This window comes from Corapipo altera, unplaced genomic scaffold (assembly GCF_003945725.1).
Source record: "Corapipo altera isolate COAL_440 unplaced genomic scaffold, ASM394572v1 57, whole genome shotgun sequence".
NCBI classification, from domain to species: Eukaryota; Metazoa; Chordata; class Aves; order Passeriformes; family Pipridae; genus Corapipo; species Corapipo altera.
In genome coordinates this window covers 3,052,164-3,074,358 of record NW_020884905.1, presented here as the reverse complement: position 1 = coordinate 3,074,358, position 22,195 = coordinate 3,052,164, and the positions used below count along the sequence as shown (strand labels likewise).

Sequence of the window (22,195 nt, the reverse complement as noted above, 5' to 3'; positions counted from 1 at the left end):
ACATAACACTGGGGTTAGCTGATGCCTCTCCCTAAGTGTGCAGCACTAGCAGAATCTGTTTTTTAACTACAGCACGTGCACAGAGCAGGGATGAGGAATTGTGGTTGTTACTTCTGTATTTAATAGGTTGGTGTCTAGGTTTCATCTTTTCAGGTCCTTTTTTTGAAAGGTTTATATTTTTTCTGCAGCACTTTGAAAGAGCTGTGTCAGAGCACTAGCACAACATTCTGCACTATTGTACCGTAACTTTCCACCACTCAGTTCCCATTAGTTTGACTCCTGTAGATAATAAAACTGTGATAGTTCCATTGTGCCCCTCTGGCCTTCATCCTAGTTGGGGGAGTTCAAACAAATATAATCCCTCATCTTTATAAGACTTTTCCTGATCCCCAACCTATTTCCCACTGAAGCCATCTCTTTGTTCTACACTATCTGCCACAATTCCCCTCGGTCATTTCCAGAAACATTGTGAGGCTCCCTGGTTAAACATTGTTCCTTTATTTACCACCTTAATCTGTGAATTGGTTTCTTACCTTTGCTCATTGACCCAGTATTTACTCTTCAAGCTGAAACAGACAAAGAGAATCCTGTCTCAATGCACAAAACCAAAGTCAATGATATTGCCAGACTTAAATGAAAACTGAATACCTATACTTTGTAGATCTTCAGTGTGCTTCTTATTAATTTGAGTCGTCAGGTTGTCAAGACTTTTGGCATCCCCTGCAGTGTGTTTTTGGTTTTTTTTTTTTGTTTTCTGACATGATCGTCTCCAATCATACAGAGACAAGAAAGATTCCTAAAGCAACACATACTGGGCCACCCTAATCCATAATTAATTAATTTTAAAAGATGTACCTAAAGCAATTATGACACATGCTAAGAGGAATCAGTCAAAGGCAGTAGCACACAGCTAATATAATGGGAATTTCAAGAATTCTGCCAGGAATTGAAAAAGTAGCAGGACTGAATTGGAAATAATAGGCCGTGGACCCTGCACAGCTAATTACCATGAACAACACTCAGGCAAGCAGAGGAGCTATCAGTAGGATAGATGTATCTATGTAACATTGTTCTTGGCTGCTCTTTAATGCTTCTGGGAAACAAGTGATAATTAACTTAGGCAGATGGTCATGCTAGTGTGCCTATAGTTCTTCAGGGAGACAAGCAAAGGCACCGTTTTTCTCACCATTAACACAGTCACCATCAACATGGCTTTCCATCAACATTGAAAAAAAGTCTGCCTATAAAGGAGTACTCGATTACACAAATGGGTATAACTGAAAATATTTAACTCGCCTAAAATCAGCCTCTCCTAGTCTTACATCAGAAATATGGAGATGGTGGTCAAGTCTACAGAACACTGTGGCAAATCAGCTGCTGTGTTTATCATTAAATAAGAGTTTCATGGCCAGGTACAAAATACTGCATGTGAAAAATAAAGAGAAATTCATCCCTACCTTCCTTTTATCAAAGTGGGATATGTTTTCACCAGAAAATCTGAAATATTTCTATGGGTCAGATCTTGAAGAATTTCTGTGCTGCGTTGCACTCTCTGGCAAGAAATGAAAACCCAATCAATCACAGTAAACTTTACAGTCTCTAAAGCTATTAACTAAGAGTTTGTCAGAAAACCAGCAAAAGTAGCTTTGATTCAGATAAAATGCTCAGGTTTGTAGTATCACTGAAAGAGAGTAGGTCATTCACTTTCTAACCCAAACATACTTTACTAAGACTTCAGAAGAAATCAAGTTTGTGATGCATGACACAAAACAGTTGCACTTCACTCTGAAATCGTTATTTGCAACACAAGTCAGGGTTGCTCAAGACTTTTTCTTCAGTGTGAAAAAAGGAAGCTTTTCAAACAAACTGAGGTCCCAGTAAAAAAAAAAAAGGTAGTTTTCTACAGTTTAGCAGCTTTAGGTAAAAATTAATATGAAAACTTCACCTTCATTAGCACATGAGATACTTTGAATGAAAATTACTCTCTTTTTTTCATTTTTTTTTAAATGAAAATCATGCCACGTGACAAATTTTTGAGCCTTTTGTAAATACAGGATCTCACACTTGCTGAGTTTATCCCAAGGTAGAAGATACTTTGGAAGGTTCCTGGGCAGTTTCAGAGGTCAAAACTCGCAGCTGGAAATGATCTGATAATGTCCTAGAAAGAAGTCTAATGAACTTTCCAGAAGTTCCTACAGTTGTCCACAGAGAGACAATGCTGGATGACACAGAAGACACATTACAGATGTCTAGTTGATTCTACATAGGAAGACTGGAGGCATCTTCATAGTGCTTTCATTAAATGAGTTGTCTATGCTTAGACATAATTCACAATAATTTACATACTGTGCCTTCCCTGCAGACTCAAATGTGAACTGTTTCATTCTGACAAGTTATACAAAACTATAATATCTTCAAAGTTATCAGGATAATGTTATAATAAACACATTTCATCTAGAGGACTAGAATCCCCATAAACAAATAAAAAACCTTACATCTTACTTGGAATCAAAGTTTTAGACTAAAGTTCTCTGAAATACATTAGCATGTGATTAGCAAAATTCAACTTTGTTTCTTGGACAGGGATTACTTGGAAATCAGAAATAACTTGGGATACTGTAAGTCAGAATACAACCACTTTATTAATTTTTTTTTCTTCATAAATAGGAATTCTACAGATATTTAAAACAACTGTTGTTTTACGAATAGTGATAGCGAGATCAAAGCAAGCTGAGTCAGTATTTATAAGAGATCACATCACTGAAACTGTTGTAATGATCACCTCTGGAGTGTTTAAAAAAATGTCTAGATGTTGCAGTTGGGGATACAGTTTAATGGTGAAGATGCACTGCTGGGTTAATGGTTGGACTTGACGATCTTAGAGTTGTTTTCTAAACTTAACGGTTCTATGATTTATAAAAACTAGAAATATTTTAGCTATTTGGCTTATGTGCGCAGGCTGGCAAACAGGAATATTAAAGCCAAGCAGTGCGCATGGTGAGACATTAAATTAGTGAGCTATTGCTCTGAGAGTGGCTGCATTTCTGTTTAATTTCTTAGAAGAGCATTTATAAAATGTAAACACTAACAGGCTGTAATTTTCCTTTGCTCTTGAAAAGACCAAGCACATTTTATAAAGGGTATTACTCAGATCATAGGAGCAGGTGGGGATGTAGCTCTATTCTCCTCCATACAGCATCAGCGGTTATTAAATTACTCATGTCCATGCACATGCATACAAACATTCATTTTGCCAGCTTAGAACATTTTTTCTACAAATGGAACTGAAAGACACAGAAAAAAATAATACTTTGGGGCTGACTGAATATTAATTTTTCCATTTTAATGAGATGACCCCACTTCACGTTTTTGAAAACTGTGAAATTTTTCTTCATTTTCTTTCCTCTTTCTCCCTCCTTCTCTTTCCTTCTTTAAAGAAAGGTAATCTTCTAAACAGAATTTTCATTGAGGAAAAAGAAAGTAAGATTTTTTAAAGATTTTTAAAGATTATGCAAATCGTTAAAATTTTTGTGATTTTCTTCTACATGAAAAGTTTGCAATTTGGATGAAAAGAGTAATCAAATTTCATTTCAATGGGTAAGCTTTTCCAATACCTCTGAAACTGAATTCCAAATCCCAGCAATTCTTGCTCCCTTAAAAAAATGCACTCAATTCCTTCCATGTATATTTAGCATGGCAAGGTACTTACACAATAATCCCTCTTCCAGCACTTGCCATGAAACTTTTCTACAAAGATTTATAGCATGAGGACTCAACCTGTGGTGGTGGGAGGCCTCCTGCCCCTGCAGGACATTCTGGCAGCATGATGAGTTTCTTGTGAGTGCTGCACTTGCAGGAAGGTGATGGATTCTCGGGGCTCCACTCTTGGCTCAGCAGCAGGCTGCTTAGGTTAGGATGAACAGCAGGTGTGTTCCAGGCAGTTGGCATATTATTGCATGGGTAGTTCCTGTGTAGAGGAACAGAGCTTTAAGCTGTGCAGAAATAACAGTTCATGAGAACTCACATATCCACAAAATCACAATGCCATCAGAAGCCATTCCCCTCTCAGCCCTTATCCTGTGAGTTACAAATAAGAAGAGCATTTTAGAGTGCTTGGTAAACATGAAAAAATATAATCTCCTCCCACATCTCTGCCAAGTTTACTGTCTTTAGTTTGCAGATGGGACACTGAAGGAACAAGGGGATTATGTTTGACCCATTAATACACATGAAATCTGCACTGGACACATATCTTTGTGAAGAAACTATCCTTTTCCTTGCTCATGTAGCACCTTTTCTCTTTTTAAAGTTTCCTCTTTGCTCCTGCTGTACCAGGTAGAGGAGAGGAAAGGTAAAAGAGAGGACAGACAGAAAAATCAAGTTGCTGCAAATAATGACCAGGAAAGAGGCAGGAGAAATGGAACAAATGTCAAAGCATAGCAAGCCAGTGGCAAATGGCTCCAAAGCAGGACTCACAGGCAGGTACAACAACAAAAGTTGAAGTTAGAGCTCTACTAATGCTGCCCTCACTTCAGACTGAGAATAGTTTCAAATCATCCTGTTGGTTCTTCCCAATCTGAGCGATTGCTGAAGTTACTGCTTCCATACACACCAGTGGGAACAGGAGGAACCTGAAGGGACTCGCGCATGGAAAGTGCCAGGGAAGCTGTGAAGATTTGGGCCCACTGACCTCCTGACATAAATTTCAAGGTTGCTTAACTCTCAATACAAGCCTACATGAGCTGGTTTCCAGTTAGTCACACTGAGCACTGCAAATCATTCCTAATCTAGTGGCCGTGTCATCTTGCTGTTTGTTTGTTACTTTTGACCCGATACTAGATATTATTGCCAACAACGTATCTGAAGCATTGGCTCAGTGAAAAGTCAAGCCAATTCATTCTTGTTTCACTACTCAAGTTCTACTAGTAATACTCTGCTAGGCTCTTGCTCAAGAGAAATTAGCTAGCAACTTACGGAAGAGGCTGATTCTTCATGCAGCGATTTCCAAATCCTGGTTTATTCAAGAAAGCATGAGTAAGGGAGACCATCTGCTCATTGCCAGGACGTTCATTGCTAAGGGGATAAATAGGACTTTATAACATATTTTTTCAAACTGTCGTAGTGGAATACGCATAGGAACTAGAGAAAAACAGTCATATGGCAGAACCAACTGCCCCTCTCCAAATGCTGATAATTCAATTGTTTTATTTTTTAATGTAAAATTCCAGAACCTTCCAAAATGGTTAACAGGATAAACAGTGGTCCTTTTCTCCTAATAGTAAGGCATAACTTCTGACATAGTCCAATAGCAATATTCTCCAAAAAAGCTTGAATCCTCATTTCTGTCCTCTCAGCGCTGTACTGTCAGTAATTAGAAGATGAAAAACATATTCTGCATTTTCAGTTGCTGAGATCTGTATCTCCTGTTAGGCAGGATATGTAATTTTATAAGTGTAGAGACCACAAATTCAGGTAGGAAGAAAAGACTACCAAAGACAGCAAGGTATTTGAAGGACTATTTGTTAGATGCATTAACAGCTGTTTTCTCTACTTGCACCAATTTTGTGCTATTTGAAATCTGTTGATTCCAGCGGAGTTAATCTTTTTTTTATATCACACAGAGTGAGAAAAGCCCAATGGGACACGGCTCCATGATCCTAAATGATCTTAAATCTCCCATGATCCTAAATGGTCCCCCATGATCCTAGGGAGGAAAAGGTGTATATATGACAGATGTACTTTAAGTGATTCCTCTTACCTGAAGAAAGTAAACTGTTGTCCATAGATCCAAGGGTGTAATGTTAAGGCGGGATATTCTCCAAATGGAGGAATAATGACTGTAAGTATTAGAGACAGCAACACAAAACTAGAAGGGAGAACAACCTGCAGGGAACATGAAAATTTCACATTAGGTTATTATATATACATTGTAGATTGATTCTGTACATATCTCATAATATATGTAAACAAAGGAGGGACAACAGGAATACGCAGATCTAATCTAGTTTAGCTCCTAAACATCAACAATCACTTAAGATTCTGGTTGTCATAGAATTGTATTATGTTAAAAATAAAATGTTGGGCTACTAGTGATTGAATCATGAACTTGGTGCAGGTGATAGTCTCCAGGCAGAAATAGAAGAGGCAGAAGAGTTGGAATCATAATTACACAGTTCGGAACACTGTTACCCATTTGCAGTACCTCCATTGCTTTCCACTGGTGGAAAGACAGTGTTGAGAATGTTGTGGGAAAGAATCAAGAACAGCAAAAGTCAGTCACTACCTGGGCTAGGAAGTCCTTGTGGCTGCGGGAGGCACGGTGGAACCGTTTGATGAGCAGTGCTTTGATCTGCTGATGTACAAGCTGAAAACCTTTATATTGTCGCGACCCTTTGCCTTCATTTTGATCTCCTGCTTTGCCTACTGGCATTCGAGAAGTGTCATTAGTTTTCAGTGTGATTTGTTCAGCTGGTTTGTTCTCAGTAGGTGTTTTGCCAAGAGTAGAACCATTTTCTTGAGTGTCTCCTAGGTTAAGATGAGGAGCAGCAGATAAGACACTTTATCCTCCATACATGAAGTACCACAAATATTTTAATGATCTCCAGATTTTACCAACTGTATATATCACATCACAAGATTGTTTTATTACAACTGTTTTCACTGTGGATGTATTTAGTGACATCAGGAGGTTAGCACTTCTCTCAGCAGGATGAACAAGTTAATCATGTCTGTAGTTTATGGACTAATGGACAGGAAAGTATTTTTTATAAAACTACTAAAATCATTGACATCTGAGTGCTTGACACTACACTCTTATTTACATAGTTAAGAACCTCATCTAATCTAAATCTAAGTCTTTCTGCTGACTTAATCTTGTTTCTCTGATATCATGTCAGGCCCTAAAAACAGATACTTGCTGACTAAATTTATTTTGTCAAAAAACGCTATACAAAGGCTGAAAGTTCTGATGCTCCTCTTTACAGGGTGTTCAGAATAAAGAACAGTCCCAAGAAAAGTCTATCAAATACAGATTCATGGATCTATACCTGTTTTTTGCATTCCAGGGTCAGCTTCTGTTGTGACCTTTAGGAAAACCTGCCATAGACAAATACATCACTCAGTTAAGAAAAGAACAGTTGCAATAATCTGATCTTTAAAACATCATACATCATCCTTCAATATAACAGAAAAAAAATTTGGATACCTTTTCAGTACTTCAACTTATTATACAACCAGAGGTCTCTTATGAAATACCTCAGAAAATAAATGAATGAACAAAGATATAAAAAAAGGGACATATTTCAGGCTAATGAGTCATGTTCCACAGGGCTACAATGACATAAGGCTTGGATCTTTTCTCTATGCTCTTCTCAAAGATTCTCTGAGTGTGCCACAGTATATGTGAATAGGTTTTGAAGGGCATATTAGGAATCATGAATTACGTGTTTAAGATTAGGAACTGTCTCAGTAAACATTTTGGTGGTTTATGGTAAGATCAACAAGTATTTTCATCTGCCTGTTACCTCTTCAAGTGGTGTGTCTGAAACTCCAAAACTGCTGAGTCCCAGGTCATCCAGTGTTTCCTCCAGTTCTCTGAAGAGACTGGCATAAGATCGCTGTTTAAAGTTTTTATTGGGCAAAAGGTAAATGAGTTCCTGACCAATGCTTTCAATTAATTTTGCTTCTGGAATATGATGGTGAATTACTTCTGCTAGCTCATTTAGATCTCCTGTGAAAAGTCAAAACAGTGTTCATAGAATGAATATTTAACCATACTAAGCATGATTTCAAAAGCTGTTGTTTGCACAGTGTAAAAGGGGACTGCTTTATTACATAACTCACAGATAACTCAGTTAATTCTGTACTAGACTGGGCTAGTTTCCTTTGCTCTAGATATGCTTCAGTTTTCATTAACAAATTACACATTTTGGTGCAGAGTAGTTCAAAACTCTATACTTTGCTTCTAAGCACACAAAATTCAATTTCATCATCTGTGCCTGAGAACACATATATACCAAAAAGGGGCAAAATCACAGAGTAGCCTCATCAAATTCATGTTACAATACAATACAAATGTTAGACTCAAGGACCAAAGAAGAGGGTTAAGAAGCAGACAAGATTGCAGCATAACAGAAGACATAATTATGTGCAGGAATGATGAACCATCCCATTTCTTACCATCCAGTTCCAGCTCTGGAGCTCCTTCTTCATCCCTGGGCACACAGCTGGAGCAGGAACAGGAGCACCCAGATCCACAGCTACAAAGTGACTAGCATGGACAAGGAAAAAAGATGAAAGTGCTTCAGATTCACACAAAACAGGATGTAAGGGTTGTCAGTATTTGAACAGCTTGAGTCAGTGAAAAATATATCCAGAACATCTTGAACATACTAGACTGAAAGTCATCTGAAGACTGGATTAAGCAATGCAGAAAACATAATTCCACCTGCACAAATCATACCTGTCCATTCTAAATTGCATACAAAATGCCTGGGGAAATGTGACTAGCAGTGGCCCTGAGTATACAGACTGTGTTGCTACTAAGACTGGAAGCACTATTAGCAGCAGAAAGAATCCAGAACCCTACTTGTCAAACTGTGTGAGGCTGGTTTAGCTGTGGATAAATGTAGACTCTTCCGGTGTCTGAGCTACTTACTTAAACTATATAATGTTTAAAATCAGTGTATTGCAAAAGCAAGCATCAGGAAGACCTGTATATGAACAAAGGCAACTTGAGAGTTAGAATTGTTCAGCCTGGAGAAGAGAGGGCTCCAGGGAGACCTTCCAGCACTTAAAAGGGGTTACAAAAGAGATGGAGGACTTTTTTACAAGCATGTAGCGATAGAACAAGGGGGAATGGTTTTAAACTGAAAAGGGATAGAGTTAGAATAGATATTAGGAGGAAATTCTTCGTTGTGAGAATGGGGAGGCACTGGAACAGATTGCCTAGAAAAGCTGTGGATGCCCCATCCCTGGAAGTGTTCAAGGCCAGACTGGCTTTAAGCAACCTGGTTTAGTGGAAGGACTCCCTGCCCACGGCAGGAGAGTTGGAACTGGATGATTTTTAAGTTTTTTTCCAACCCAAATCATTCTGTGATTCTGTGCTTTCTGTTTTGTACACTGTCTCAAGCAGCACCTAATTGCTTTTTACCTTGGTGCAGTGCAAGTATTTTTGAGATAACCTGTGCAGGGAAGGAGATACATACTTACTGTAGCCCTTCCAATTCTTCTGTTTCTCATCTTGCGAACAAGAGTGAGATAGAAGCCAGAGCCAAAGCAGTTCTTTAGGAATACAGGAGAGCCTGAGCAGAAGAGTTTCCCTTGGGATATGATGGCTACTCTGTCTCCAAGGATGTCTGCCTCATCCATATGATGGGTTGATAGGATGATGGTTCTGCCTAGAAGGAATGAATGTTCAAGGCATGGACTTTCTCTGGAACTCAAAGTTGTGCTTAGTTTTTTTGTCAATTAATGCAGGGTTTTATTTGCACCAAAATCAGGTCCCAGGTTTGCCACAACCATAGGTATCTGTCCAAAGAATCTTGTTTGCTTGCTTTCATATCCCACTACTCCTGACAGTTTACACAGCAGGCACATGCTGCGCCTATGACAAGTTTTAAAAAAACCCAACAGAATTAAACAGTTTCTACTCTCAAACTTCTTACCTGAGCGATACTTCAGCAGAAGATCCCAGATGGATCGCCTGGAATATGGATCAACTCCAGAAGTGGGCTCATCCAAGACTACCACTTTTGCTTCACCCACAAAAGCAATGGCAACAGACAGTTTTCTTTGCATTCCACCTACCAGAGGACAGACACATCCAGGAGTCTGAGTTACATATGTGGTAGGTATATATTTACATTGCTTTTTGGTGTGGGGACAAACTGCTACAAATAAAACAAAACCCATCCTCAGACAAATATTTCTGCAAAGTTAAATCAATAGTAATTTTTCTTCTGAAGTTCATAACAGCTTTCTATCTATATATCTATATATCTGTCTTTTTCATCTATACCTTGCATTTTCTGCTTCTTGCCAGAAGCAAAAGCAGGAAGATTCTTTTGTAAAACTAGCCCACTTTTATAGTTGCAATCAGGACAAAGTAGTATAAGAACACCTGCCTATTTATTCAAATCACCTTTTGAATCTGAAAGTGAGAGTTGTTCAAATATGCTATGTGCATTTGGACCTTTAAAATGAAAGAAATTACTCCTACCAAATAATACGGTATTACAGAGCACTGATCCAAACAGTGGGGCAGCATGATAGTATAATATTTCATTTGCCTTGAAGTAATAGAACATTGTATTTTGTTTTTTCCCCTATATTAATCAATTTTTAATATATATTTATTTAAAAGTAATAGCTTTAAGTATACTCAAATTTGTTGTATATTTGAAAGAAATGGAAGCTTCAGGGACAGGTTGTGCCAGCTTTACTACTTGTACAGTCCCATTTACTCTTTGAGAATAAAGACTTTCCCAGTGTACATTGACGTGTCAGAATATGGCCTCAAACATGTAACTCAAATAATAATTGCCCCAAGGCCAGGTTGGATGGGACTGTGAGCAACTTGGTCTAAGTGCAAAGTGTCCCTGGCCATGACAGGGGGATTGGAACCAGATGATCTTTAAAGTTCCTTCCAACTTAAACCATTCTGTGATTCTGTGAAAGACAAAGAAAAGGTAGCAGGAAAAACCATCTTAGAACATTCATGTGGGCACCTGACAAATTCTGAGCCTCTTCATTCCTTTTATGGGTGAGGCCTGTATCTTCTAGCATTGTTTCCAGCTCTTGCTCAGCTTCATCCCTGGATCTTCCTTTCAATTGAGAATAAAACAAGATGTGCTCTGCTACAGTAAGGCTGTGAAATCAGACAGAAAGGCACCAAGACAATTTAAATGAATAAGCTGGGTTCTTTTCCCAAGCAGCAATAAATTCACTCTAGCTTTATCTTGCTAAAGAAGAGAGGTTGCATTACCCTAGAAGATCTTCAGGATCAACACACTTCACTTGGATGTCATAGGCTCTTTCTCTGCCTTTTCAAAGTAGAACCTGCTACTAAAGGAACAGGTATAGCAGGCATGAAACCATCCATTTATGGGAATAAAATGGGAGCTAACATGAGGAGTTGCATTAAGGAAGAGAGCCTGCTGTTGAGATGAACACAAACTAATGGTAGTGAAGCTGGAAATCACCTGAGAAGGCAGTAAGTGGTTTTGTGGTAGTGCAAAATGGACATAAAAGTTTCCTGCTACTGCACTGTCAACTTGGATTTTTTTCTTTAGGAGTCCTAAATTATAGTGTATGAAGCCTCAGGATGGACTTCTGCTAACTCACACTGCAAGAGAAAACACCAAGACCACTCTCATTTTTCTAAGAAAATACTGCGCTTCCAGCAAAATGATACAGGAGATTTCTACTGCAGAAGGACAACACTTACCCCATGTGAGTGTTAAGAGATGAAGAAGCGCTCCTGAAACACATCTACTGCCAGCACAGTAAGAGAAACAACACAGGCTTTGGGCATTTTCACACATGCAGACCGGGACGCTTCTTCTTAAAGCTGGTATGGAATGATACTTACTGATTGAACAAGATGTTGTGCTGTGGGCACATGCCTATTCGGTGCCGAACAGAGTCCATGTGAGTCTGGATATCCAGGCCGCCAATCAGCACAGTTCCAGACGTTGGTGGGAAGAGGCCTGTCAGTATTGACCTGGGAAAACAGAATGAGGAAATTCCCAGTCTCCTATCTTTCTGCGCTAGATTAGGAAGCTACATCGCATGATTCCACTAGATGGAGCATGCTGATCTCTTACTACAGGCCTTGATGAAACAAAACTGGTGAAAAACATGCATGAAAGTACTCTTGCCCTGCTACAGAGAGAATCTGCTAACATAATTTTTGATACACCTGTCTGTATGATTCTGGTTTCCATTAAAAAACTGTTTTAGACAGCTCCTCTGTTTCAGGTAGCTTTTTCAGCATGTTTCATCATCCCTATGTATAAAGGGGTCTAAAACGAAGCTCACTAGGATGAAAATAGAGAATAATGGCTTGAGGTCTCTGGCCATACTGACTCATGCCCTACACCTTTATTTTCTATAAAATAGAAGGGCATCAAACGCTATGTTGCAAATGGGTGGCATCTGTTACTACATTTGGGTGAATATTGGGTTTTTCAGTTCTAAAAAGTTCAAAGCTATACAAATTTTTGGTTTTATCAGGAGAACAAAAAAAGCCAAGTTTACAAAACATTTCAGTAGATTAGAATGCTTTTACTTTGGGTTGAACATACTTCTTGTGGAACAATTAAAAAAATTAAAAAGCAACTTAAAGTGCATTTGAAATAAGAGTATTTTTAATTAAAAAATCCTAAAGTATTCGGCTGGAAAAAGTCATAATGAAACACATTCAGTTCTTTCAACATTTGATGACCTTGTCACAGATTCATGAAATGTTTTTTTCGATAATTAATCCTATTTTGCCAAATAAAGTTCCATATAAAGAAAATTAAACATTCCTAGAGTCTGGCTTCCTGGGATGCTAGAGTTCTAGGACAAGAGTAACATTTTAATCTGGACATGGATGTCACATGCATGTAACCATTTTATTTAAAGAGGGTCTATATCTTATACTCCTTTGCACACAGACCAAAAAATGTGACTGACTTCAAGCCAGTTAGAGAAACCAAGAACACATGGAGTGTGGTGGCTTGCAAATCTTCAGCCCTTTCAGCCAGAAGATCCTTCTCCTTCTTCACCTAAGGGTAGTTTGGCCATGGGAAATGAATTCTGGGAGAGAGTATTGCTTCCTTCTCTTTAGACTTTCACTTGTTTGTGTCATGTATTGCCTCCCTCCCAGGGATAATCCAGGATATGTTCTCTGTGCCTAGGGGCAGCATTTCCCTGTCTGGAAAAAGCCTGATGCTGTGTCTCAAGCCAGCTGCAGGGGTGGAGAGAGACAAGGAAAGAGTGAAAAGAGAAGACTGTTCCTTGGGATACAGCAATAGAGCACAGCCCTGGATTTGCTTAAGAGACTTACATGGTTGTTGTCTTTCCTGCTCCATTGTGACCAAGGAAGGCTGTGATCTGACCCTCATAAAATGTAATATTCATCCCATCTACTGCTGGCTTGGACCTGTTTGCAAAAATCTTCACCAGGTTCTGAATGCATACTCCTGGAATCAGTCCTGCTGGCTCAGGCTCAAAGAAGGTATTTACTTGAAAGGCAAAAAATTAAGAATGAAAAGAGAATAAAAACACCTGTTTTAACCCTAGTTTGATGATGACACACCAATAAGTGCAGAAGCAACAGCATATACCCAGTAAAACACAGCATCATGTTCCAGGGCCAGATTCTCCAAGTCACACCAGTACCAAACTGATGCCAGATTTTTAACTGCAGTGCAATTTATTTAGATTTACCCTCATATCAATGACAGGAAAAGTGGAGCCCAGAACTGTGGTGCTCTGTGGAGAGGTAACTCATTGGATCAGGTGAAGCTGAACATGATTTCTGTTCCAATTGTGTAGCTGGAAGATTATTTGGGATTGTTTTCTGAAGATACTTAGGCTGAGAGATTACATTAAACAAACAGCAGGTTGCCTTTCTAGCCAGACTGAAATTTGCCATTCAAATAATCTGTCCAGCTGTGCATTCTTTGACCATGATGCTTAAAAAATCTCCCCAGAACACAAACAAAACACAACAAAAAAAATTTACCTTCAATCCTGGTAGGTGAAATTTACACCATTGCTGAGGCCAGCTCAGGATTTAGACAGTACCTAACAGGAACACTACATGAGATGGCTTTCTCTCAGGATTAAAAACGCATTATTGTAAATAGCACCATCAGGATGTCTTATTGCATCAGCTTCTAGACAAAACAAACTTCCTTTGAAGTAAATTAAGCCCTTGGGCAATATGAATTATGGGAGTTGAGAAATTGAAACTAAAGACCCTGTCCACTTTTGTTTACACAGAATGCTTCAGGCTTTGTAGGGAGGCTTGTTTTGCAATTCCAGTTTACTTAAATTGTTCAGTACCCAGCAGGCCTGTGTGGAGAACAGCCAATGCCATCTGGGCAAAACCAGTCCCACCTCCTTCAGTAGCTTGTGTGACTGTCACTATAGACAACACTCAGGAAAAAGTCCCAAATATGCTGGATATGAGAGAGCTGTGTATATTACAAATCAGATGAAATAATCAATCTAGAATGGGTAGTCTTATTTTAAATAAAATTATGTTTATAGATAACTTTTCTTTTGCTTTGTGAGGCACCTTCCTTGGTTTTATATGTATCATGAGCTCAATTAATATTTGTCTGCAAGACTCACTGACAAGTTCTGCGGCAAATTCTCTGATGATCTCCCCCAGTATCTGCTTTGCATCACCTGAAGGACATTAGTGGAGGGTTAAGCTCCCTTTTTTTTGTGATTCATATTTCTCCATTCTGATCCTATATCCTCTGTGCAATTTTGGGCCATTTCGGTCTTTCTTCAGAGATGCCATCACTGGGGGGATGTGGATAGGGTGTTGGTGAAAGCTCCGCTTAAAATGTATCAAGCAATTAGGATATATTTACAGCATCTGCCTTGCTCTGCCAACTTGTGCTAGTTTTGGAGTTAAGCTGTTAGAACTACTCTGTTTCCAATCCCATTACTCTTACGTGAAGCACTAGCTCTTACATGAAAAGATTCTGGAAACTGTGTCATTGAACCATACTAGGTCTGGTTTTGGCTTCTTCACAAGCCTCCTAGTTCCTGTGTGGGTGGCTGAAAGGGAAGATGGGCTTTTTTTTGTGCAGTGACAGGCAAAAAGTCCTTCCTCTGTGGCCATGGAGCAGCTGGAACACAGGAACTGATGAATACAGCACCACAAAGATAAGGCAGTATTAGGAGAAGATTGGCTGAAATAACCTTTGACCTCTGCCTGTCCTTTTTCTTTTGAAGTCCTGTCCTGTTTCCATTCACCCTGAATGCATGTTTTCAGTGCCTACGTGAGGAGCTCTGATGGCCCCACTTTTATCTCTAGCTTTTCAAGAGAGTCACAATGGGCTCAGAGCTGCCAGTAGCAGTTACTTGTGCTACAGAATCCACATGCATTCCTCTGAGCATCACATACAAAAAATTCCTCTGGTTCCCCACAAAAAAAGACATTGGGACTTGAAAACAAGGCAGGTCATTCAGGAATTCTTAGGTGGTGGCTAATGTCAGCATCAGAAGAGGGTGCAGACAGACACACAGAGCACTTCAGATAAATCCCTTTGAAACCAGCCTTTCCCTACAGATGCAAGACACACTAAAGATAGACAAAAAAAAAGAGGAGGGGTGGGGCTAGGTGGGAAGAACATTCCTCTCAACATAAGTATTTTTATTGAAGTCATGACTCTAATTCTAAGGAGTCAATGTATCTGTCTTTGAAGCTTCCCTCAGCATGAATTCTAACTTGCCAAAGAAACAGCCTGCATTTGCACAATAAAAAACAAGTTATGGAGCTCTTCAGGAGGGCAGCTGTCTTATGTGTAGTGGCTAACGTATTCTAAGGGATTATGAATGTAGAGGAATCAGTAAGAGCCAGTCTCTGTTGTGCTTAGCTCTGGTAGTTGCATGCTATCATCTGCAGCCCACTGGGCTCTTGTAGGTTGGTTCTAATCATTCCTATGTGTAGTTTGTTATGAAGTATAATGAGTATGGTATCTCAAAAGTACTCAGGTTGCTCTCTCTCCTTACTATTAATTTCATCTTTGTCCTGGACATCTGTCTTAGGCTTCCCCTGCTCGCCGGGTTCTTTTTCTCGTTTGTGTTTACATTGTTTGTTTTTACCGTCCTTCTTCCCCTGGTTGTCATTCTTTTCTTCTGTTTTTTCAGGTTCTTCAGATTTATTTGTTCTGCTTTCATTTTTTCCCACTTCCACGGTCTTCTGATCCACACAGCCTTCTGACTCTGGAATTTTTTCTACATAAACCAAAAGTAACCAAGATGTAAGGAACCAAAATTAAATATCCTCTTATCTCTAGAGATATTTTGAGGAAAAGGAGGTAGTCGTAAGCTTTGAGCTTTCCAGGAGCATTAACCATCAGTAACTCATTAGGTTAGGAACACAGCACCTAGTTTAAAATCTGCTTCAGAGGGTCAAGATCATATATTTAAGGAAGACGACTGACAATTTTGCAGTTACAGACTCAGAGTAAGATCCTGACTGATATTAGGTACATGTTTTACATTTTGTCTATGCAGCTCTAGACCAAATTCTTCACCACATGAAGATTCACAGATTATTCTGAGTTGGAAGGCACCCACAAGGATCATCGAGTCCAACTCTCAAGTGAACAAGAAAGGCCATAAAAACATTTCCCAGACTTACAGGGAGGGAGAGGAAGGAAAACAAAATTAAAAGGTTAAATGAAAAGCAAAATGCTAAACTGCTACTTAAATTAAGAACAGCAGGCTGGAATGAATGAGTTGATGTTAACTTCTATACAAGAATTTCTGGCTTTCCAGTTTGGCCTTAGCCCTTGCTGCCACGAAAGAAAACAGTCACATAAAATCACTGATTGGGTCAGGCTTGAAGCAGGAAGAACAGTGATGTTCAAAGCAGGAGTCCCTGAACGAACTGTTTACATAACACAAATTCAGGCCAGCAGTCTAGAGTGAAACTAGAACAATTGTAATTTATCAGATGGTCTAGGACTTATTTTTGTTGTGCAATTTCACCCTAACTTTCTGCTATAAGAAATTTTAGCCCACAAAACTGTATAAAATTACCTAGTGCACAAATAGTCACATAAACAAGTTCACGCCATCACCTAAAATGGCAAAGTATGGGATACAAAAGTGCTCCAGTAGAAGTAAATTTTAAAAGTACCAAGATAATTTACCAGTTTATCTTAATTTTCAACTGTGAATTTACATTATCTGACATTTCCCTATCCAGTTTTCCTCCCAATACATTAACCAGTTACAATAAATTAAGGAAATGCTCAGTATTATCCCTGAAGGAAAGATAGGAGTTGAGAAAAGTTCTACAGTTGTTCAAGTAAGCCTAGACACTGAAGTGTCTTGGTTCTTCAAATAGATAAGAATCACAGTCTCCTATAAAGGAATTAATCAAAGATGACCTTTTCAATTGTCCCTGCTTGAGAAAACCCAAGGCAATGTTTTGCAGAAGAGAGGATGAAATAACTACCAGCACAATCAGGCTAGTTGAGATAATAATAATTTAGATCAGAAGTGACTTCCAAAGGTTTCCAGTTCAATCGTCAAAAAATAGGGTCAATTCAGATCATGGCAACTATCTCAAAAAATGCAGATTTTACAAACTTCCTGAGCGACCTGTTCCAGTGTTCTAACTACCTTCATAACAAATATTTATTTTCTTATATTGAATCAGAATTCCTGTTTTCCAGTTTATATCCATTGCCTCTCATGCTTCCTCTAGACACATCTGAGCAGTCTAGATCTATCTTAGTTTTCTCAAGGCTGAGCAGATCCAGCTCTCTCATCATGTTATGTGCTGCAGCTCCTAATCAACTTGGTGGCTCTTTACTGAGTTATTCAAGATGGTACAAGTGTGCCATAAATCATGATCTTGCTTAGAAACTGAAAGTAAAAAGACCAAATTAGTGTCAAATTAGATAGAAAAGAATTAGGTTTAAAAAGATGAGGAAACTCAGTGTAAATAAGATCAACATTTCACAAAGGTTGTGTTGAGCAATACCTTGAATGTCTCAAAAAGTGTTGGGTAGAGAGAGTGGGGATCTGATGCTGCTTGTTAACCCACACTTCAAAGGCTCTCAAATGGAACAGGGACTCACCTCTACTAATTCTAATAATAGCAGGCCACTCCAAGTTCAAAGGCACCTGCTGAGATTCTCAGTGTATAGCTGTCTCTCACCTTTGCAGCAGCTCAGGTAATGTCACCTTTAAGCAGATCAATGAAGTTATTTCTAAACACCCAAGTTTTAAAAGAACTCACCATCTGCAGTTGCTGTTTTCTCATCTTGTGGGTTTCTAGAGCCAAGCCAGTAAGATTTCTGCACAGGGAAATACCAAGGCTGTGGTAGCCCATAGTCCCCTAAAACAAAAGTAAGTAGGTAAAATGCACTTCATAATCCCATTTCTCAGTAGGCATGAATACAATTAAACTAAATCTGAGTATAATTATAAACACTTGAAGTCCTACTGTGCATATCAGAAGGTCAAACCATCCACCAAGTACCTGACAGAACAGATTTTGTTTACAGATTTTTATTAATTTTGGGCAGCAGTAAAATATTAAGAAAATATGTGATGCGATTTGCCTTACCTTGGTTTAAGTACAGTATAGTTGAATTACAGAATGAAGATACTCCCTGAATCCTTACCAACCAGGGGGCAGTTGACTGCTTAAGTGGGATCCCAGCCTCACTCAGTGATTTTCTTTTAAGGCCCACTTAGCGCTTGAGGGTTGACATGAGTGAAAAGCATTTTATATTTACACTTATTATCCTGGGGCTACATTCACAAGTCACAATGGGAAAAGACACTGACTGTTATTTCAGCACACAGCCTTTTAGGAAAAGTGACAACACAGTAATCGTCTTCTTAAGCAAAAATGGGCTTTTTTTCTCACAGGTTAATTCAGTTTGGATAAGAGAAAGTACAATAACATTACCAGTTCTTGTCAGGTCAGATCTGAGTTACAGCAAGTAAACATTGCTTTCCTGGATCATACTGATTTATAGAATGCAAGAATTTGAGCTGCTATGTTTAAAACTGGCATCCCTGTGAACCCAGATGTTGTTATCCTTGTGCTATTTATTCAAAATAAGCAAAGGGAGTTTGTAATACTCACTGAAAGATGGTCAGTTTTTCTTAATTGAAAACCACTGTTTATGAAAGTGTCTGCCTATTTCTGAATTAACAAAAGTTATCTGTATTTCAGGCAACCACTTATACCCCTATTAATGCACACAAATGCTCTGTCTGCATCCACAAACAGTTTGCCTTGCACTTGCTATGGACTGGATTATATCCCCCTGAAACTGATGGCTAAACCAACAGATTCTTATTCAGGATGAATGCAAAACCCAAGTGAAATTTGTTATGGAGCAGAATGCTGAAATAGCCAAAGCACCATCGTGCCAATGGGTAGTTAGCTGCAGAACACACTTGAGCAGGAAAAGAACCATATGACTCAAAGGATTATGCAGGGAACTGGATATGACTCAGAGAATTATCCATAGTAACCTCAAAGACTACAGTATTGATTTGGTAGGTCTGCACATGTGTGACAGAGAAACACCATGAGAAATTCTACAGAAACAGAGGAGCAGAAAGCCAACCAGATACTCAAAGCAAACATTGGGAAGATGGAAAGCTACTAACTAGAAGCCCTGAAAGGTGTTACTTTTGTGTAAAGTGCTGACAGAAAAAACCCAATTTGTATCTGTGAATGAAGAAAATGCTGTTGTTTAATTTCTGCTGTGTTCATGGAAATAGTACATTGTCTACTCTTCTTTAAATAAACAGAGTTGCAGAAAAGGAAAAGGAAAAAAAACATCCATCTGCCAAGAACACATTTTGGAACTGCAGTTTGCATGCAGGAGTAATTAATGAAAAGAAAGCTCACTTGCTGGGTACAGCATAAGAGTTTATATTTATTACGCTGTAACAATATTCAATATGAAGTAAGATAACCATTTAAGCCAGAAGGACAAATAATTTTGTCACAAAGAAAGTTCCAGAATTTTGTAACTGATAACAAAAAAAAAAGAAAAATCCTCTTGTGAACTCACACAAGAATCATGATTCCCCTTTAGAAAAAAAATAAATCCGGACATGAACTTTCATAACTGCTTGGGACAAAGTATGTGTCTTAGGAAATAGTACCATCCTTTAAGAAACATTTTGCCTAGGGTGGTCATAATATATATGTCAACGAGAACTGTTACTTTCATATTTTTAAAAATTTAAAGAATTCTCATTAGAAATGGTTGAAATTTCTCAAAAGAAAACATATACACAATTTGGATTTTAACAGATAATATTTTTCTAGATTTATTTTCTATTTAAATTATAAAATGTGACCAGAAATTGCATCCTCCTTTTTACTCTTTCTTCCTTTTCCATTCTTTTCAAGAATAAAACAGGAGAAAGAAAAAAGAAAGAGAGAAAAGTGGAAGACTTAATAAACCAGTGGTGCTAAAGTGGATAAGATTCATGGTCTACAACACCCTGCTTTTACAGTGAATTACTCAGAGACTGATTAGATTAACAGAGTTTACAACCACTGCCACTTCATATGGATAAGAAATGGACATACCTGGAAAAACGTTATCAAGATACCAAGAAAGTATTCCATAGAGAAAAGCATCAAAAAGCATCATGTTAATGGAAAAAAGAAAACTATAATCATCTCCTTCCAAGGGACTGGTTCTGATGTTACCCCACTGTAGGCCAAGACCTTGTTCTTCGTAGCGTGACAAGTATTCTGTACCGAAACCAAAAGCTACTTGAGAAAGCAAACTCTGGAATAGAGGAAAAATTACATTCAACTCAGACAGGGGGACATTTTGTAAAAAAAAAAAAGACAACCTTTAGGGACTGGACTTCAAAACTTAATAATGCCTAACAACTGACATGGGAGAAGTTGTTTCACTTTTATATTGGTCTGTAATGTTTAATTCTCTGAATAGAAACAATTCTAAGTAGTTTTTAGCCACAATAGACTGAATTCAACCCTGGTTGTGCTTTCTTTAACTACTAGTCAACCTTCACAGATTGGAGTTTTTTTCATTAATGTCTCTGTTCAGAAAATACTACAGATGCATCTAGAAGTTTGCAGCGTACACCTTTGCCTATTTTGGAGGAAAAAAATATTTCCTGAGTGTATGGGGAAGGGCCACTATGAGTAACAAGTCAGAAAGTACACCAGATTCTCAGAATAAGGAAAACCACAACCATCCTTTCCCCTGTCATGTCTGTTAGCTGGTTCTCACACAACAAACTAATAAAAAACTAATAAACCAGTAGAGTATCTAAATATTATCTTCAATGTTGCATTGCAAAAACAGAGGAAGAAGAGATTTAGTGCTGTTTCACAGGACATGTAGTTCAGCCAGGAATGCCAGACCTTACGAAAATGAGGGATCCCAATAGCAACTCTCAGTGAGGCATTATCACAGTGTGCTACGTAAAGAATATTTGGTTTTCAGCAATATATTCACTGTCCTTAAAACTTTAACATTTTACTTCAGGCTCCCTACATATGCACACCCTGCCTTTATCATCCCTGGTAATAAGCTCTTCTTCAGCTGATTAACCTCCGAACAACAAAGGTAAGACAAAAGAAGAGGAATAAATAGAAATATTCATAGCTTCTTGCCAGCAAACATCCTTTCTTACATGGATGCCTCCTCCTTCACTTTAAGGCGAAGAGAGAGTTGTTTTTATGCTTAGACTGTGTGCTAGTGTTAACGTTTCTTCCTAAATCAGAGTCTGTCAGAGGTCAACCTTACTCATCTCCAGACTTAACAACAGGATCAAGTTTTGCACTTTATTGCCATAATCAGTAGAACTAAAAAAAGGTATGAACTACATCTGTATAGTACATCTGTTAAGAAAGCTGATTAATAGCCATATTTACACTTAGGTAGAGCTTTCAAAGTGTTCTCTTTTCTTTCTTCCTTTTTCTATAGATTTCCTAGTGCAAGGGGAGAAGACAGTTCTTTTATCTGTGTTGTTAGAACACTCAGTAAAGATGGGGAGACTGGCCTCAAACACCCTTCCCATTTCATTGAGCAACAAAAAATTAGTCTGAATAATTTTGTAAGATCACAGTTCCATTTCAAAAAACAGCAAGAAGTTTCCAGCTCCTCTGACTTGTTATGCACCTTAGCTAAAATGCAAGAGAACCAACAAGGAAGCACTGTGCGGAGAATGTCTACAACTACTTAGATGAAAAGTATTTCTCAGAGCTTTGGCACTCGGGTCCAAATCCTAACTCTACGGTCAGGTAAAGAAAGAATGTGTACCTGAGGTCTTCTCATCCTTAGATATTTTGGTGTTAACTAAGTTATAGCACATGAGAAAGATAACTCTCTCCATTTTGTAAATTGCCTTCATATTTACTAAGCATACCAGAAGTTAAATTTGCTTTGACTTCTAAGGAGTGTTCAAAACAATTTAAACAGTATGTTAATTT

At 38.4% G+C, this 22,195-nt stretch overlaps 1 protein-coding gene across 1 annotated transcript in view; it reads right to left on the bottom strand.

The window, feature by feature from the left end:
- The window catches only part of ABCA4 (ATP binding cassette subfamily A member 4), a 72,485-nt gene that overhangs the window by 16,991 nt on the left and 33,299 nt on the right, over positions 1-22,195 (bottom strand). The window contains exons 19-35 of the mRNA XM_027651430.1: positions 20,315-20,519; positions 17,987-18,085; positions 15,742-15,966; positions 13,052-13,229; positions 11,591-11,722; positions 10,728-10,867; positions 9,666-9,803; positions 9,211-9,398; positions 8,179-8,269; positions 7,524-7,729; positions 7,047-7,095; positions 6,284-6,525; positions 5,759-5,883; positions 4,975-5,073; positions 3,778-3,967; positions 1,458-1,552; positions 534-566 (exon numbers count right to left, since the gene is read on the bottom strand). Coding sequence (XP_027507231.1) covers positions 534-566; positions 1,458-1,552; positions 3,778-3,967; positions 4,975-5,073; positions 5,759-5,883; positions 6,284-6,525; positions 7,047-7,095; positions 7,524-7,729; positions 8,179-8,269; positions 9,211-9,398; positions 9,666-9,803; positions 10,728-10,867; positions 11,591-11,722; positions 13,052-13,229; positions 15,742-15,966; positions 17,987-18,085; positions 20,315-20,519 — 2,435 coding nt within the window. The remainder of the gene's footprint in view (positions 1-533; positions 567-1,457; positions 1,553-3,777; positions 3,968-4,974; positions 5,074-5,758; positions 5,884-6,283; positions 6,526-7,046; positions 7,096-7,523; positions 7,730-8,178; positions 8,270-9,210; positions 9,399-9,665; positions 9,804-10,727; positions 10,868-11,590; positions 11,723-13,051; positions 13,230-15,741; positions 15,967-17,986; positions 18,086-20,314; positions 20,520-22,195) is intronic.